Here is an 18,837-nt window from a genome sequence, read left to right as displayed (position 1 = left end):
CGCAGCCAGTGTGTTACTTGAAGATTTATTCATATCAATTTTTGCAATTTATATATTCAGAGACAAGTATGTTATGTGTTATGTATCATAGCACAGTCCTCCCCAGCTGGAAATGAATATCCGGTACAGAAAAAAAAAATCAGTGGTATACATACATTTTTTTTCTCAGCAGCTGTAGATACTTTAACCTCTTATGTCACAGTAAATTTAGGGGGTTATGTGTTCCTTGAAATTGTTGGTTATCTTGTATTCCATTGTTCCTGGTCCAGTTTTTGTTAGACTTGGAAATCATTACTATTGAGTACTTATATATACATATTAATATAGATACATATGCCCAAAGGGGTGACACATTTATGATACATTTTTTTAGCCATTTTAACCAAGTAGGAGCAGCAATAAAAAAAAACTACGGCAGGCAAATGCCCCCTGTTTCCTCTGTTCAAAAACGTCAAAGAACCTCTCCTGGCAACAATACAAGCCACCATCCTTTCTCCACCATAGTAAGTGACGCACTGGATCTCCACGGGGCATACATATTTGAGATGCTGATGCTGCTTAACAAACAGCAGTGACCAGGGGCATGACTCGAATTCAAATGCCCCCTAGCAAAGTTAAGAATAAGCCTCCACTATTTTTTTTATTTAAGCAGTAGTCAGAGGATGGTTAGTAGGAGTCATCATATAGCAGATCCTCTGCGCAAAGATAGCCCACAATGTCCGGTAGCTACACAATGTTTTTTCTCTCTCAAAAAGGAGCCCAATTACTGCCTCTGCGTGGGCCCTCTCAACCTCTGGGCCTCATTGCTGCTATGACTTTAGTTACTTCTATGGTAGTGAAAATATATCCTACTTACTTTCTAATAAGTAACTACAATGCAAAACTGTCTTTGTTTCAGTCTGACTTGGCCATACATAGTGTGGTTTTCTGGGCCAAAAATTTTATGGTGTACAAGGAGCTACTGAACACTTGCTGATATCTCACAATATTTTTGCAAAGTAGGGAACGTTTTTCCAGATCATCTGAATTCTTTTCTCTAGAAAATGGAAAAGGTCTTACGCTTGGTAATATTTATCATTGCGTACTGTTCTTTTTTTTTGCATTTTGACCTATAGTGATAGGTCACAATGCAAAAAATAGAACTGTACGCAATGATAAATATTACACATAGTGTTATAAATGTCTTCAACCAGGCCATGACCCACAAGTCCTAAACTTATCCAATGGATAGGAGAAGAGGCAGCATTTAATTTTCCAGTTCCAAAACTTTTAATAGTCCAACATAATGGTGAGCACTACTTCGTTGGACTAATAAATGTTTTTGAACTGGACAATTAATTGTTGCCTCTTCTCCTATCTGTTGACAACCGTTTTCCCATAATCAATATTTATCACCTGTACACAGGATCGGTGGGAGTCCTTGTCGTTCCCGTGAGCCCCATATAAATATATATCCTGTGGATAGGTGATAAATATTGATTACAGAAAAATCCCTTTATGCCTTGAGCCCTCTAGACCTGTGCCTCCCAAACTGTGAGATCTGTGTCACTAGTGAGCAGCCCCACAGTTGGCACAGGCACAGCTGGAGACTTAACTGGGCAGGCAATTTTGACAAAACTGTTCATATGCTCCACGTGTCTTGAACAATCTCTGGTATACCAACAAAATAATCTGCTCTTGTTCTTATTTTAATGTCATACTGGGCTCAGTGGCCAGATCAAACATGAATTGAGATCTAGTTTGACCGCTGGTTAGGCCCAAGCATCACCATGTTCTGTCTAGGGAGACACCAGTAGAAAAAAGGTTGAGGAGCCTTGATATAGAGTTATTTACCCATATATTGCTAAAACAGCCATGTGTACTAACCATGCAGAGCTTCATCCATTCAACAGCCAGGATTGAAGAAACTTCACTCTATATTAAGTGGCGGCCGATGTGATAGAAGAAAAGGGACTATTAATGAGATGATAGAAGAAGAAAATTGATATTTTCACTCTCTTACTCTGATCTCCATAATTTGTTAATGGTCACCAGAGGCAATAACGAAAGATCTAAATGAAGGATTTATGCTTGTAGTTAAACACCTGCTCCAATCTCTGAGCATAGACAGGGGGCAAACTTATACTAATGGCTTAATTCTTTTCTACCAAGAAAGAAATGTCAAGTTATATTATGGCCCTTTTAAAATTTACCACACTGTAAGAAAAGTTGATGTGGTGACCCCTAATAATTTGCCTCACACCTTACTGCCTCTGCCCTGCAGGGAGCGGACTATAGTTTGATAGAAAGATTATTTCATCAGTTTAAGTGCACTGATCTCATCAAAATCACAACATGGATTTTATGTGTCTGGAACTCCAATGGTAAGAAGTAGAACACCCATGTGTTGTAAAGTCCTCAGGAATTGGATTCTACTTCATCTTATGTGTTTCATGTGTCTTAAAGCAACTGTTAGTTTACGGTCATTGTCCTTAGGAGTCTATAAAAAGAATCCAAAAATAGTAGTTTGTCTTCTATGTCCAGCTGGGCCCACAATCTTTTTGGATAATTAAGATAATTAAGAAGACCAATGATTGAATAAATTTGTTTATTCAATTTAATAAATATTTTATATATTCCACTGTAAAGAGAAAATACAACAGATTTTCCCAAAGAAAAGAATAAAGGGGTTATTCCCATAACAGAGATTTATGTAATTTCCATAGGAGTCGCATCTATGTCAAGAACGTGGGTCCCACGACCTCCGTCCTACCTGGTGAGGGGGCCACTGGCATGCTTTGCTGTTTCCATAACTCCCATAGAGTGGAGGGAGCCGAGCCAACTCTCTTATTCATTACCCGCCTGGATGCAGCAGCAGGTGGTGCCCGCCTCACCAAGAGGAACCAGGGTGGGGCCTGCATTTATTCAACATTTATGACATATCCTGTGGATATGGCATAAATCTCTGAGTTGGGCATACACTTTTAAGTGCTCATTCCCAATACTTATCACATTAAGATGCACATTAACAGGATTTTCCAGGAGTGAAACGTTGATGGTCTTTTCTTAGTATAGACCATCAATGTTTGATCTGTGGCGACAGCAGTGGATCATAAGAATGACAGGGTCACGGCATTGCTTCTTCCTTTATAGAAGTTTACATAAACATTGAATTGAATGGTGTTGATTGAAATACCAGGACCAGCCCATGGACATGCGTGGCACTGTTTCTCAAACAAAGCAGCCATGTTTTTCTAATCTCATACAATTCATTTAATAGTGAACTTTGTGTCCCTGTAACTTGGGTACACCATTGTCTATACTGCTCAACCGATGGACATTTATGGGACAGTGGGAAATATGCGAATATGATTCCACTGTAAACGTGTTGATCTTTAAGTTTACCATTACCACATCTGCATCCAAGATCTACATGAGGCCCAAAGCCCATTAGTTGTCCTTTAATTGTAATATTCTTTTTGAGTACATGAATCAAGTTTAAAGGGGTTGTCCGCTTTGTACAATCCCTTTTTGTTGGAAGGGTCCCCAAAAAGTATGCTGATCAGAGCTTCCCATTGCTGGGAGCTGTAATCCATGCAGTAAGTGTGCAATTTCCCTGCAGCACTACTACAGGGGAAATGTAGCATTACACAGTTCCCATTTAAATCACTGGGTTATCCATGTAATTCATGAATGAGATGGATCCTCCAGTGCAATGGACACTCTATGTAGATTCTCTCCACTCTGGTTAATAAATGCGGGTCCTGAGCAACTTTCCTCTTTTCACCAGACAACCAATTTAAGTAAATATTAGCAGAATGTTAAAGGTGCTTATGGTAAACCCATCTGGGCATCAATATGTATGCTTTTTATCTTTTTTTTTTTTTTGTATACCTCTGAATGAATATATTTAAACATTGTCTTCTTTCTATAGTGTGGAAAGAAGAATGGTCATTTTTAGTAATTATGACCCTTATTTTCAGAATGACTTCTTAATAGCCCTTATGAGCTATTTGGAGGTCAACAATCAGTAAAGATTAGTTGCACTGTCCTAAATTTAACAGCTTTATAAAGGTCCAAAAGGGACAAAAACAAAGACATTTCTATCATACAAATGTTTTCACCAATCTCGCCCAAAAAGGCTGCAGCTTCCCTTCCAGCTTAAAGAGGCTCTGTCACCACATTATAAGTGCCCTATAAGTGCCCTATACAAGATGATCACATCCTAAATTAACAACTCTGCCTGGCAATAAATGAGATATATAACATGTGAAATATAACAGATCCAGAGAATTTGAACGGTTCCAACAACATCTAATCTGCTTATGGTTTCTTAATATTTAACCTTAAAATGATGTTAAAGAGGCTCTGTCACCACATTATAAGTGCCCTGTCTCCTATATAAGGGGATCGGCGCTGTAATGTAGGTGACAGTAATGCTTTTTATTTCGAAAATCTATCTATTTTATGAGCGATTTGTAGCTTTATGCTAATGAGTTTCTTAATGCCTAAGTGGGCGTGTTTTACTTTATACCAAGTGGCCGTTGTACAGAGGAGTGTATGAAGCTGACCAATCAGTGACCAATCAGCGTCATACACTTCTCTCCATTCATTTACACTGCACTAGCGAAATAGTTATATCGTTATGTGCAGCTACACACACAAACACACTATAACGTTACTGCAGTGTCCTGATAATGAATATACATCACTACCAGCCAGGACGTGATGTTTATTCAGAATCCTGACACTTTTGAATCTTTTCTGTGAGATTCCAGCAAGACAAGCGTAATCTCGTTTGAAATGACAGGTTACATCTCGAGATTACGCTTGCCTTGCTGTAAATCTCACAGAGACGCTACAGACATGTCAGGATTCTGAATAAACATCACGTCCAGGCTGGTAGTTATGTATATTCATTATCAGGACACTGCAGTAATGTTAGTGTTTGTGTGTGTAGCTGCACATAACGATATAACTATATCGCTAGTGCAGTGTAAATGAATGGAGAGAAGTGTATGACGCGGATTGGTCACTGATTGGTCAGTGTCATACACTCCTCTGTACAACGCCCACTTGGTCTAAAGTAAAAACTCATTAGCATAAAGCTAAAAATCGCTCATAAAATAGATCGTTTTTCTAAATAAAAAGCACTGTTGTCACCTACATTACAGCGCCGATCTTCTTATATGGGAGATAGGGCACTTATAATGTGGTGACAGAGCCTCTTTAACATCATTTTAAAGTTAAATATTAAGAAACCATAAGCAGATTAGATGTTGTTGGAACCGTTCAAATTCTCTGGATCTGTTATATTTCGCATGTTATATATCTCATTTATTGCCAGGCAGAGTTGTTAATTTAGGATGTGATCATCTTGTATAATGTAACTGTACTCTACATATACAGGATTTTAATGAATTATCAGTTATTTTCAATAGGTGATTTTATGTCATTTTGATTTGTCACCAGCAAAGTTGCTGTTTGGATAAGGCGAGGTTCACACCACATTTAGGCCCTGTGTTTGGCATATTCGATGAGAAAATCTCCGATGTACAGGTCTAACATGCCCATTAATTAATTGTCAGTAACCAAACGTATGCCAAAGAAAAGTCTCCTTTTGGCATACATTTGGCCGATATATGTTGTTATACTTTTGCATGACGTAGCAGGAGCCTAGCCTTAGATGTTGTGTCAGCTCAAGTCCAAGTCAACAAGCTCACACAGTTTTCCACTCTTTAGAATAGATTTTTAATATTAATTCTATCATAATATCACCCAGTAATTTTATTATGTTTGAATGATACACTTTTTAATATTATACTATACTAGCATTACTATATCTTTATCTATACACCTATATTTCTGTGTGTGTATATATATATATATATATTAACACACATATATATATATATATATATATATATATATATATATATATATATATATATATATATATATATATATATATATACATACATTAGACTACACTATAGCATTATATCTAGGATAATACAACATTGTATTATTTCATGCTAGTTTATTGATATTACTTTACTATTTTTTTTTATTTTTATTATTACTATGACATTTTTAGAGCATTTGCAGATACACAGTTGCATTACAGATTAAATGGTCCCTTTTTGGCAAAAATATGTGTTATATTTAATAGGATATATATGCAAAATTCAATAAAAAGAGATTGACCTGAAATGCTATGACTTAAATGGTTCTCCCGTTGCAACTTTCACTATATGAACCCTTTTTTATTCTAATTGCACTTTATATTTTATGGTACCCATAGTTATAAGCTTGTTGTGCGGGTTGATGAATGATAACACTATTTCAGTGTTGCTAAGTGGAAATGAAATATGAATCTCTAAACAGTATTCTAGAAGTGCATTGCTCAAGAGACATCTTGCTCTGCAGGGGTGGCAGTCTGCAGTGACACAGCTTCAAGCATTTTTCACAAGCAAGAAGCAAAATTAACCCTCTTAGAGGGAAGAATTATTTCAACAGCTTGATCAAAGCTCATTTGTATGTGTATGTGTTCTGTTAATATTCTTGTAATTTAAAGCAAATTGATAACACGTTGGATATGCAAACCACAGAGAGTTATTCCGCTTTAGGTTGTATGCAACATGCTGAAAAGCAAACACCCATAGAATATATTATAAAGCGGTGACTATGTGTCTTTGTGTTTCCTTCTAAAGACTGATTACACTTAGAAAATTGTCATGTAGATTTTATATTCTTAAATATAATTTCCTAAAACAAAGGTAAGTTGAAATATATTTTTATTATGGTGGTTGTATGGCATGAGCTTTTATGTTTGTATTTTTTATTTTTTATTATTATTATTAATTTTTTTACTCTGTATTCTTTTATATTTGTTGCAATTTATTTAAAATGTGTTATATTGAATAATTTAAAACATATTTTCGAGAATTAAATATTACAAAAAAATGTGCTTTCCGCTCACTTTGACCTTTTTTTGCTGTTCTTACTGTATGTCTGGAGAACTTTTATCTGTTGTTTTTTTTTAGCAATGGTACACCAGTTCAATGAATGTTGTTTGCACATGGCTCACTGACCGTATGGACCTACAACTTCACATCTATCAGCTGAAAACCCTCATTAGGATTGTCAAGGTATATCATTTTATTTCCCGTACCTAATATTTTTATGATTGTAATGCTTATTTTGTTATTATCTCTCATTATTAAAACTGATTATAATCTCATGTCTGTTTTAGGATTCACAAATTATTATCATACATTAAGATATCATATATTTGATCTGCTCGTTTTTTTTTATTATTTATTTTCTATTTAAAAAAAACTTGATTTTATTTAAGGAACTGATGTGTTCCAGATTTATTTTTTTTATAAAATGACCACTAGCCATAATAATTGAATTAAACAATAGTAATAATTAAATTAAATAAGTGATATAGCAGTTATGCATTTGCGATGAGAATTATTTAATTCATTCGTTTGTTTTATGCATTGTAAATTGAAAAATACAATGAAAAATAATGTTATAAGAATAATTTTATTTTATATATTTTTTTTCATTTGATTGATTTTAATAATAATATTTTCTATTTTTAAGCATTTTTTGTTAAAAAAATTAAACTTAATATAAATAAAAAATATAAATATCTTAAATCTTTTTATTTAAATATAACATATATTTTTTATTATAATATAGTGTTTAATAATTTTACATACATGAATGAATTTCAATCACAATAACACAATGCTTTCGTATCTGTTGGTAATGCAAATATTTCTTCACAACATGACTTAATGTATTCCGTGATCATTAAACAAAATGTAAATTGATATTGTTCTCATAATTAACTGAAGTAGTTTCTCTTACAATGGGTGTTTACACTGAACTATAAGAGATCACAAAGGTGAGATCACATACCCGGAAAGTATATTTTTATTCCTGTGTATGCGTGTCTTTGACTAATGATAATTATTTCAGTGTGAAATCACAGTGGTTTATCATGAAATAAGGTTGCAGGAGAGCTTACATCAATTTGATAACATTCATTGCTGCCAAAGTACATTTGTTTTACTATTTCCAGATCCTTATAAATTTACAGGGGAAAAAAAAAGGAAAAAAAAAATAATATATTTTTTTTAACTTATTATAACTTTATTTTTTATGATGTTTATTTCTTTAAGAAATGAAACAGAGATGCTAAAAAAAAATTGACTAATACATTTCTTTATACAAGTTTTCATCCAGTATATAATATCTTAAGACGCTACTACAATGTGTATTCAGAGTATTGTACGTTCCCAAGGTACAGACGTTGTTGTAATATTAATTAAAACAACTTATTATGCAGGTGTTTTGACACATACATTTTAAACTGCTAATAATGATACCTTGTTTTGTGAATGCAAATGACATCAGTTTTTTCTGTTTCGCTGAGACGTCAGGCATTGGATATAAATAGATTTTGCCACTGCTTTTTCATCATCACAAATCTGTTACAGTGGGAAGCACAATAACAATTGTGACGCATTGTGGTGATACGTAAAGTTCTAACAACTAACCCACTTTTAGTCATTTAACCGGTTTATTTTATTTTCTTTTTTTTATGAATATAATTCATCAAGAATTATAATTCCGTGTCATCATTCTACTTTTGAAATGCAAGAAAATTGCTTGTGTAATATTGTAAGGCTTTAATGTTTATGTGACAAGGTTAACTAAGTTGTATATAATTCCCACATAAGTGACTATCATGTTTTTTAAGTTGGCCACTGAATCTTAGAAATTGACATTTGAATACATGTGGATAGGGTTTTCCAACCTCAATCCACGCATAGCAGAAAAAAAAAAAAGAGAGTTCTGTGGATTTTGAAATTAGGAGCATGCTCATTCTTGTGTGGAAATGCCTCGGATTTCAGCCTTTGCCATGCATAGGGTGAAATCCACGCCAAATCAATAGCAAATCCACAGCACAATATGCAGCAACATCCAAATGTAATATAGCAGAAAAGTCTGCTACATGTGGACTTACTTACCCTTCGGCATCATGCACATGGCAGAGCCATAATATTCTCCTCTAGAGAATATCTCCGTAATATAGCATCCAATGAAAAATCCAATTTTTTTTGTATGAAATGAGAGGTACAGTATAGACTCATAGACTTATATGTCTGTCATATTAAGCTCTGTTCAACTTGTAGCTTGTAGAGAGTCTTAATATGTTCACGTGTTTGAGACCTAAATAAAATAGAAAAATGAACATTTTTGATGAGTCTACAGGATTGTATTGGGAAATTGGATAAATATTAACTCCTTGGAGTCACACTCCATACATTTACGGCGCTGGAAGCCTGCTGTTGAGAAGCTGTGTCCCCCCCCCCCCCCCATCATCTTTGGGGGATAGCTGGCCTTCTGTGGCAACAGCCGAGGTTGGAAATAACCAGTCAATACTGACCGCGACATCTAAGCGCTGAAAACAAAGGTTCCCATGACTGCCCACCTCTGACCTACCGGACACGATCGTGGGGCCAAAGGTTAAATATGGCAGCCGGGGGTCTAAGAGAGGCACCTATGGCTGCCATAAATAGATGCCTATAAATGCATTACATGCTAAAAAAAAAAAAAATAACAATCCCCTAGTGGGACAAAAATAAAAATAATAAAATGTAATACAGTTATTTAAAAAAAAATAGACAAAATAAAAAAAAATTCCCATAAAAATAGCAGTTTACTGAATAAAAGTAATCAACCATAAGCCACATAAAAAAGTGCAAAAATAAATAAATAGCGGCATTGCTCTTTTTTTTTTGTATTTCCACTCAAAATTTCTTATAAAAGTTGAATGCAGTTGAATGTACTCACAAAGTGGTGCTATTAAATAATACAACTCATCCCACAAAACACAAGCCGTCATATATGTATGTAAATAAATCACTGTCGAAACGCAGTGAGGCAAAAATATAAAAAAATATTGTCCGAAAGGCTCAAATTGACTTTGTCCTTCAGGGGTTAATTCCCTACTTTTCGGAAGTACAGTCTGATTAAAAAATAGTATGATGTGGAGGAAAACTGATTTCCCTTGTTGCCCTCTCATAAAACAGCCAGTGCCCGTAGACAGGCTGTGGAGAAGTCAACAGGACTTTATTTTCCCTGTAGTCCCGCTACTCTAGTATTCGATTACATCTGCTCTTAAAAGGAGGGATTTCAAGAATAGCAGTATAGTAGGGATTTGCGGCACATTAAATTCCCTACTCTATAAGTGTAGGTTCAACATTTTTTAAATGTACATGTTCAACCTGTGTTAAGGAAATTAATTAATAGCAATTCCCTAAAATGTTATTATTACAATTACTCCATTTATGTTTCAATAATACTACAGGACATCCTGTAGAAATAGAATTCCAGCTGTCTTATGACAGTCTGTAGTCTGCGTTTTATTCCCAATCAAAAGACAGATTTGCAGGGCTATGGTAAGGAATATGGCATTCCCAATGTCCTGCATATTATTATCAGAAATAGACTAGAAAAGGGCTATTATACAATTCCCTATTCCTATAGGTTTATGAAAGATGATCATATTATGCAGGCATGGTAGTCAGGCTTAGGGTATGTTCACACGTAGTCAACAAAAACGTCTGAAAATCCAGAGCTGTTTTCAAGGGAAAACAGACCCTGCTTTTCAGATGTTTTTTTACCAACTCGCATTTTTCGCTGCGTTTTTCGCGCCGTTTTCGCTGCGTTTTTTACGTCCGTTTTTGGAGCTGTTTTCATTGGAGTCTATGAGAAAACAGCTCCAAAAACGTCCAAAGAAGTGTCCTGCACTTCTTTTGACGAGGCTGTATTTTTACGCGTCGTCGTTTGACAGCTGTCAAACTACGACGCGTAAATAACAGGTCGTCTGCACAGTATGTCGGCAAACCCATTCAAATGAATGGGCAGATGTTTGACGACGTATTTGAGACGTATTTCCAGACGTAAAACGAGGCAAAATACGCCTCGTATACGTCTGAAATTTGGCCGTGTGAACATACCCTTAGACTATGTTTTGGATGGGGCCAATGTAGGAATATGTAATTTAGTCCTTATGCACATAGCAGAGCTCTCACAGAGGCGCATGGAGTACTTGCGGCTCCATACCATGTAGTTGTAGGCACTCCATGTGCCATCATATGGTGCCCCTCTACAGCACAGTATTATGGTGATGCCGTGCTTCTAGGGGAGAATATTTCCATTATACGGTATCTGTTCGAATATGGGATGACTCCATATGCATCCAACTGAAAAGAACTGCTGTATGCCTTCATATGAAATCAGAGCCGTACAGTAATGTGGGGCCCTATAGACTTCAATTAATGCCATATTACAGATTCATACAAATTGGAAGTTATATACGGCCGTAATACGATAGTAAGGCCTCATGCACACGACCGTAAAAACTCCCGTTATTACGGGTCGTAATTACGACCCGTAATAACGGGCTCATAGACTTCTATTGGCCACGGGTACCTTCCCGTTTTCTTACGGGAAGGTGCCCGTGCCGTTGAAAAAGATAGAACATGTCCTATTTCAGGCCGTAATAACGGCACGGACAGCTCATAGAAGTCTATGGAGCTCCCGTAATGACGGGTGACTACGTGTGTGTACCCGTCATTACGGCAGCGTTGCTAGGCGACGTCAGTAAATAGTCACTGTCCAAGGTGCTGAAAGAGTTAACTGATCGGCAGTAACTCTTTCAGCACCCTGGACAGTGAATTCCGATCAGAATATAGAGCAACCTGTAAAAAAAAAAAAAAAAAAGACGTTCATACTTACCGAGAACTTCCTGCTTCCTCCAGTCCGGTCTCCCGGCCGTTGCCTTGGTGACACGTCCCTCTCGACATCCGGCCCGACATCCCTGGATGACGTTTCTGCCCATGTGACCGCTGCAGCCAATCACAGGTCAATCACAGGCTGCAGCGGTCACATGGACTGCCGCGTCATCCAGGGAGGTCGGGCTGGATGTGAAGAGAGGGACGCGTCACCAAGGCAACGGCCGGGTAAGTATGAATTTCTTTAACTTTTATTACAGAAAGGGCTGTCCCTTCTCTCTATCCTGCACGGATAGAGAGAAGGGGCTGCCGATTAGTGCAGTGCTATTTTGCAGCCAAAAACGTGCCCGTAAATACGGGTGGAATACGGGTGACACCGGACCCATATTTACGGGCACGGGTCCGTAAATACTGGTGCAAAACGGGTCGAATACGTGTGACACCGGACCCGTATTTACGCCAGTATTTACGGGTGGGAAAAAATACGGTCGTGTGCATGAGGCCTTAAGAATGAGATTTTATTCAGATTGCTCAAAAAATCCACTAAACTTGGCAAGTATTTTTTTTAAAGAAACATTTTACATGGTTCTGGGCACATAGCTAGATGAAAACTGTGTTAATTTTGCTTTTTCAACATGACAACAAAAATGTGTCTTCCTAACAGATTCTATAGGTGTCTTGGGAAGTGGTAAGGAATCTGCCTTGATATGTGCATAATCCCTAACACCTAAATGCATTGTGCCAAAAGTCATAATAGACATTAAGTAAAGGCCGTTTTACACGGGCCAATGATCGGGCAAACAAGCTTTCATCTAAACGCTCGTTCCCGATCATTGCGCTGTGTAAACAGGGCAACGATCAGCCGATGAGCGAGCAATCGTTAGTTCATCTGATCGTATCATTTATGCAGCTTGAAATATTATCGTTGTCGGCAGCACGTCTCCCTGTGTAAACAGAGATTTTCAGCCGGACATGTTGGAAATGTATGGGGACGAGCGATTTTAGTAACGATCGCTTGTCCCCATACATAACCGATCATTGCTCCTTGTGAAAGGAGCAAACGGGCTCCGATCAACGAGCTGCCTCATTCATCGGCGCTCGTTTTCACGCCACTTATCGGCCCATGTAATTGGACCTTAAAACCTTTTCTGACCTGATATGTTAACACTTGATTTTTTTTATTTATTTATTTTCATTTACTTTCAGAGATTTGACCTTCGGTTTTAATTTAGAGAGAAATCATGTTCAGTCCAAAAAAAAGATATATGTCCGCGAAGCTCAACCAGAAATAATTCTTTTTTTAATGGGGTTCCCCATAAGTTTATAAAATATGTTGAATAGTAGGGTACACGTCTTAGTTTATAGTACCTCATGTTAGGATTCAGTCCCGAAGTCCTCATCTGATGGACGTGTGATATAGCAATAGTCCTATGTAAATACAGCACACCGAAACTTGCATTGAATTTCTATCCAAATAATAGTAAGGCTTCATGTACACAAGCGTATTTGGGAACCATATTACAAGGATCCAGAATATGGTGTTAATGTATTTTAATGAGGCCATGCGTACCTAATGTATGTCAAGTCCATAAATGCACATGAGTAAAATAAAATAAAAATCTGCCGCATGCTCCATACTATGCTATATATTGGACTGAGTTCTCACATAGAAGAACTTTTAGTGGAAAACTCGATCTGTGAAACGAAACTTCACTCGAAATTAAAGGCCCAAAATACGATGTCGTAAATGTGGTAAGTTAAAAGCGATAGTCAAAATTATGTTTGTTTAAACTACAGCCATAATTTGTAATTATTACTTGAGAATCCAAAAGAGAGAATCAATATTAATGCACTTTCTGTTTACAAAAATGGCCCCCACCACTGAAAAATGGCAATATCTTTTGAAGTAAAACAAACATGACTACCAAATTTTTATTTGTTATTATATGGCCATTTCTATGCTTTGAGAGGAAATCCTCTTTAAGTGAACCATCACTGACGTGACTCCTTCCACCCCCTTGGTGTCACTGAGAAAATCCCTGTGATTTGTTTAGAGTCCTAGGTGTGAAAAGAAAAATACCCTTTTAAGTCTACCACTGGTGTTTTCATATTAGTATGGCATCCCATTGTCTCAGGATAACTTCCATTATTCATATTTAGGTTAGCACAACATTAGCAACACGCAAGCATGATAATAAAAACCACCCGGTTGCTGTACAGTATTTGCCTACCTACAGTTATCTGACATAGAAGTTAGGGAAGCGAAACAACTGCAACACCACTAAGGCCATGTTCAGACGTGGCAGAATGTTTCCGCTGCAAATGTTGGTGCAGATTTGGGGCAATTACGCAACGGATCTGCACCAATATTTGCATATTTGACAGGTAATTCAGACGTCGCAGATATCACAGCGACTTGCCACAGATTTCAGTTTTTGCATTGCAAAGGCTGAAATCCGCAGTGAAATTCCGCTGCTTCTCCGCAACATAATGTGCATGATGCGGAGGGGAAATTCTGCACCGCATCCTAAATTCCGCACAGTTATTTTCCGCAACGTCTGAACTAAGTTTCCTAAAAATGTATAGAAACAAATGTAAAAAACGGCTGCTGCAGAATTCCACTGCAGACTGTCCGCAGCGGAATTCAACAGCAATTCCGCCCTGTCTGAATGTGCCCTAAAGCTGCATTTTCACCTGAAGGCCCTTTTACACGGGCCAATGATTGGGCAATGGGGGGTTCATATGTGTTAAAAAGGCAACGATCGACTGATGAACGAGAAAACGCTCGTTCATCAGGTGATCTGTTTGTTTATGCAGCACTAAATATTATCGTTGTCGGCAGCACATCTCACTGTGTAATGCTGCCGACATTATGGAAATGTATGGGACGAACAATCGTAGTAACGATCGCTCGTCCCTATACAAAACCAAGCAGTGCTCCTTGTGAGAAGAGCAAACGAGTGCAGGTCAATGAGCTGCCTCGTTGATCACAGCCTATATCAAACCGTGTAATAGGACCTTAACAGTGATGTCCAGGTCTTCCCAAAACAATGGTATGTTGTCACCTTGATAACACTATAAACCAGTAATGTTGCCGAGCAATTATTCTTCTTCCTCTACATCTGACAACGTGTGCATCTAGCACTAACTTTACATTAGGTTTGTGTTCCTTCAATGTTGGCAGGTATTTTCTAACCAACCTTTGATGTAAACACCTTAGATTATAAAACTTAGTTGGACAGGAACCAATGTGGATACATCTCACACAAGGCTGTATAACTCAAATATTAAAAAAAAAATAATAATGAAAAAAAAAAAATATCTATCTATCTATCTATCTATCTATCTATCTATCTATCTATCTATCTATATAGATATATATGTATATATATGTATATATATATATATATATATATATATATATATATATATATATATATTTTTTAAGGGGTTGTCCACTTTTTACAATTCCCTTTTATAAGAGAGTGACTACAAAAATAAGCTAAGCCCACTGTTGGGACCCCAGTAGGAGGACAGGCCTCAAGTGTTCAATTCCTCTGCAGTGCCACCACTGGGGAAATTAAACATTACATGGTGCGCCTTGAAATCTATGGGACATCTGTGCAATGGATGGGCGTGCTGGGTCCTCCGCAGAGAGGGAGAGATACTCTAGCCGGCTGACTGATGCTGGTCCTGACTGAGGGATTCTTAACTCAGAATGCCATAATAGGGTACTTGAAAATTGATTTTCTAAACCAGACAACCCCTTTAAATTGATTAAAGAGATTGTCCGGTTCAGCAAACTAATGTTGTTTTTTTGTATAATTAAAAGTTATGTAATTTTCCAATATTCTTTCTGTATTAATTCATCCCAGTTTTGAAGATCTCTGCTTTTTGTCATTCAGTAAGAAAATTCATTATTTACTTCCAGTGGTTACAATTCTGTCCATGGTCATGTGATGTACACAGATGCTGGGATCGTTACAGTTACAGTATGTGTATCAGAGCTGTGTCTGCTAACGATCCAAGCACCTGTGTGTCCATCACATGACCATGTAACGATCCCAGCACCTGTGCACCCATCACATGACCATGTAACGATCCCAGCACCTGTGTGTCCATCACATGACCATGTAACGATCCCAGCACCTGTGTGTCTATCACATGACCATGGACAGAATTGTATCCACTAGAAGTATATAATGAATGATTCTACTGAATAACAACAAGCAGAAATCTAAAAAAAAACTGTAGGAATTAATACAGAAAGTATATTGGAAAATTGTATAACATTTCGTTATACAAAAAATAACATTCATTTGCTCAAAGTGGACAACCCCTTTAGTAAATAGTATGTTTTATACATATTTTTTGTACAGGCAAAATCAATATGACATAGACACATAAACATTGAAACCGATCTGTGGATACATTACCTAAAAGCAGTGAAGAAAAAAAATTGACTACATATATCCTGTTGTATATCAATCTTGTCCATTCTTTGAGATTGTCACTTGTCACAACATTTGGTGAAGGCGTTTTTGGCTTACGAGGGTTAAGATCACAGAATCATCACCTCATTAAACAAGTCACTAATAAGTTATGCCTATCGGGAACATAAAGGGCTATAGTTGTGCCATGTGCAAAGCTGTAAAAAATTCCACTGTTACAGTTAAATTGGTGTGAAGAGAAAATTCTGAAACGCCGCCATAACTATCAACGTATCAACTTAATTTTCACCTAATTTACCATCAGCCGTTATCATTAGCTACTAATTGCGTCTTAGGAGAAGATAGAAAAACACATTAATTGAGTTATAACCTCCATCATCTATCAATTAAAAAAAAAATAACATCAGTCTGTGTGTATCACTGGTATATAACATCTTTATCATTTTTTGTAGAAAACCTATCGAGATTTCCGATTACAAGGCGTACTAGACTCCACGTTAAACAGCAAGACCTACGACACAATCCGAAACCGGCTAACAGTGGAAGAGGCCACAGCTTCTGTCAGCGAAGGAGGAGGCCTCCAAGGCATCACAATGAAGGACAGTGATGAAGAAGATGAAGAAGACGATTAAATATCTGGTTGTAGAGTCTCAATGGGATGTAGCCCGGTACCCAGTGCATGTCTGTTAGCCACATTAGGGAATTTTCTGTCCGCTCCAAATGCCCATAACAATTTTACCAATACAATTGTCATTCTAGCTGTGTGATTACAAAAAAACGAACGCACTACATATGGTTCATGGGTTTCCTAACTTCAAATCTATAGGTTCATAAGCAATATAGAGCACCATTGTTTAACACTGTTAATTGAAATATATAGGAAACATGCTAGGTATGTCCCTGTTTTCAGCAAAAATATCCAATGCTTCATTCCTGTAATGTATATACGTTGATGGTAAATTATTGTGCCTATGAGTGAATAGTAATGTCATTTCTGTTGCGTGGATGCCATCCGCTCAAATGAATGAACTAATAGAGGCTTTGTTTTCAAAAGAGAGAGAGGCTACACCCAATGAGGTTTATCTATGGTGATATCATTCAAATCTGAGGTCTATCTCATCCAAAACTCTAAGTCATACACTTTTACTTGAACATTCTGTTAGTTACCAAGAGGTTACATATCGGCGGATTAGTACTCCGAAACCACAACTGTTCTTGTCATAGATAGGAGACAACCGAACAAGCTAATGTTGAAAAACAAACAAAAACTATTTTATGTTAATGTCTCTTTAAATGTTACATTTTGTTTAGGTTTTAATAAAAGTGTATGTATAAAAAAATCTAAAAAAAAAACAACAAAAAGACAACTTTAATAACAGACTTAGACTATAAACTGTGTTTATAAGAATATACAATACTTATTTCCGTAGATTGTAACCTTAATTTACATAATTTTGTGTTCACAATTGTTTTTATATCTGCCATGTACATTGCATTTTGACCAGTAACTGCATGTCACCGGGGTCCCTCAAGAAGCTTTTTATCTGTGTAAAATAGTGGATCCATCTTGCTTTTGCCTTACAAAAGCCTACAGTTGTAAAAGTGTAAGGACTGTGGCTTCTCAATAAATAACTATTCAGATGTCCTATGTGTGGTGTAATCACTTATTGAGATCTGGTTACATTCGGGACTCAATGCATTAACCAATAGAGATCAAGAATCAAGACGATTATTCTGTTTAAGGATTTTGCTGCAAAATTCGGGCAATTGTGCCTTATTATGGATGTAGCTGGAGATCACCAAATAGTCCGTGAATGCATTGTAGGCTAATTTGACAGTAACCCCATAATGTTCAAACTGACCAAGATTTGATGAACATTCTCAGAACATCATGTAGGCAGATTTTTTTTCTTTGTTAAATGTGTTACCTGGTTTGGAAAAAAAACATTTTCAAACAGGATATTAAGGAATTCTGAGTTAATAAAGGGGTCCCCTATTCAGGACCCTCATCTATTATCCAGAACGGAGTGCGGCTACAAAGAGCATCGAAAGGGAAATAGCCGTAGGCCATGCTCGACCAACGGCTACCTTATGTATATGATCGGCTTAAATCAACAACAAAAAAAGAAAACAGATGTAGCGGTTGGCATCATATTGTAGACTCCTTACAATTTTAGAAAATTATTAGGATAGAACTGCCACCCGTGGTTTCCATAGATCTATAGAACAAACCCTCTGTTGGATGTTATTTTTCAATATTCTATACTGATACTGATACCTGTAAAAACTACAGGTCATAACTTGAGCCACATGAGCCATGACCTAAAACAGTAAAACGTCTAAATGATTCTTTCACACCATGGTTTTGTCTGATATAGTCCTATGCAGTTCATATATATTTGTTCAGTGGTGTTGGAGTCAAAGAAAATAGAGGATATGGTGATTCTTAAATTGTTCCTCTCAGTATAATTTTGTTCATAAATCAGTAGTAAACATTTAGTACTTTGTACTATACATTATCAAGTAAAATGGCATCTTCCTCACCTTCCATCAGCCTGTAGAACCATTTTCCCTGCTTATAGGCT

The 18,837-nt window shown here is 36.8% G+C and overlaps 1 protein-coding gene across 16 annotated transcripts in view; it reads left to right on the top strand.

Moving 5' to 3' along the window:
- CADPS (calcium dependent secretion activator) overlaps positions 1-17,896 on the top strand; it is a 357,994-nt gene extending 340,098 nt beyond the window's left edge. For all 16 annotated transcript variants that reach the window (XM_075833970.1, XM_075833961.1, XM_075833967.1 and 13 more), the window contains 2 exons: positions 7,026-7,130; positions 16,705-17,896. In XM_075833970.1, coding sequence (XP_075690085.1) covers positions 7,026-7,130; positions 16,705-16,884 — 285 coding nt within the window. In that variant the 3' untranslated portion in view covers positions 16,885-17,896. The remainder of the gene's footprint in view (positions 1-7,025; positions 7,131-16,704) is intronic.
- Positions 17,897-18,837: the final 941 nt, after the last annotated feature.

Source organism: Rhinoderma darwinii, chromosome 7, assembly GCF_050947455.1.
Source record: "Rhinoderma darwinii isolate aRhiDar2 chromosome 7, aRhiDar2.hap1, whole genome shotgun sequence".
Classification (NCBI taxonomy): domain Eukaryota; kingdom Metazoa; phylum Chordata; class Amphibia; order Anura; family Rhinodermatidae; genus Rhinoderma; species Rhinoderma darwinii.
Note: the sequence above shows the minus strand (reverse complement) of the source record. Positions and strands in the feature narration are given on the sequence as shown.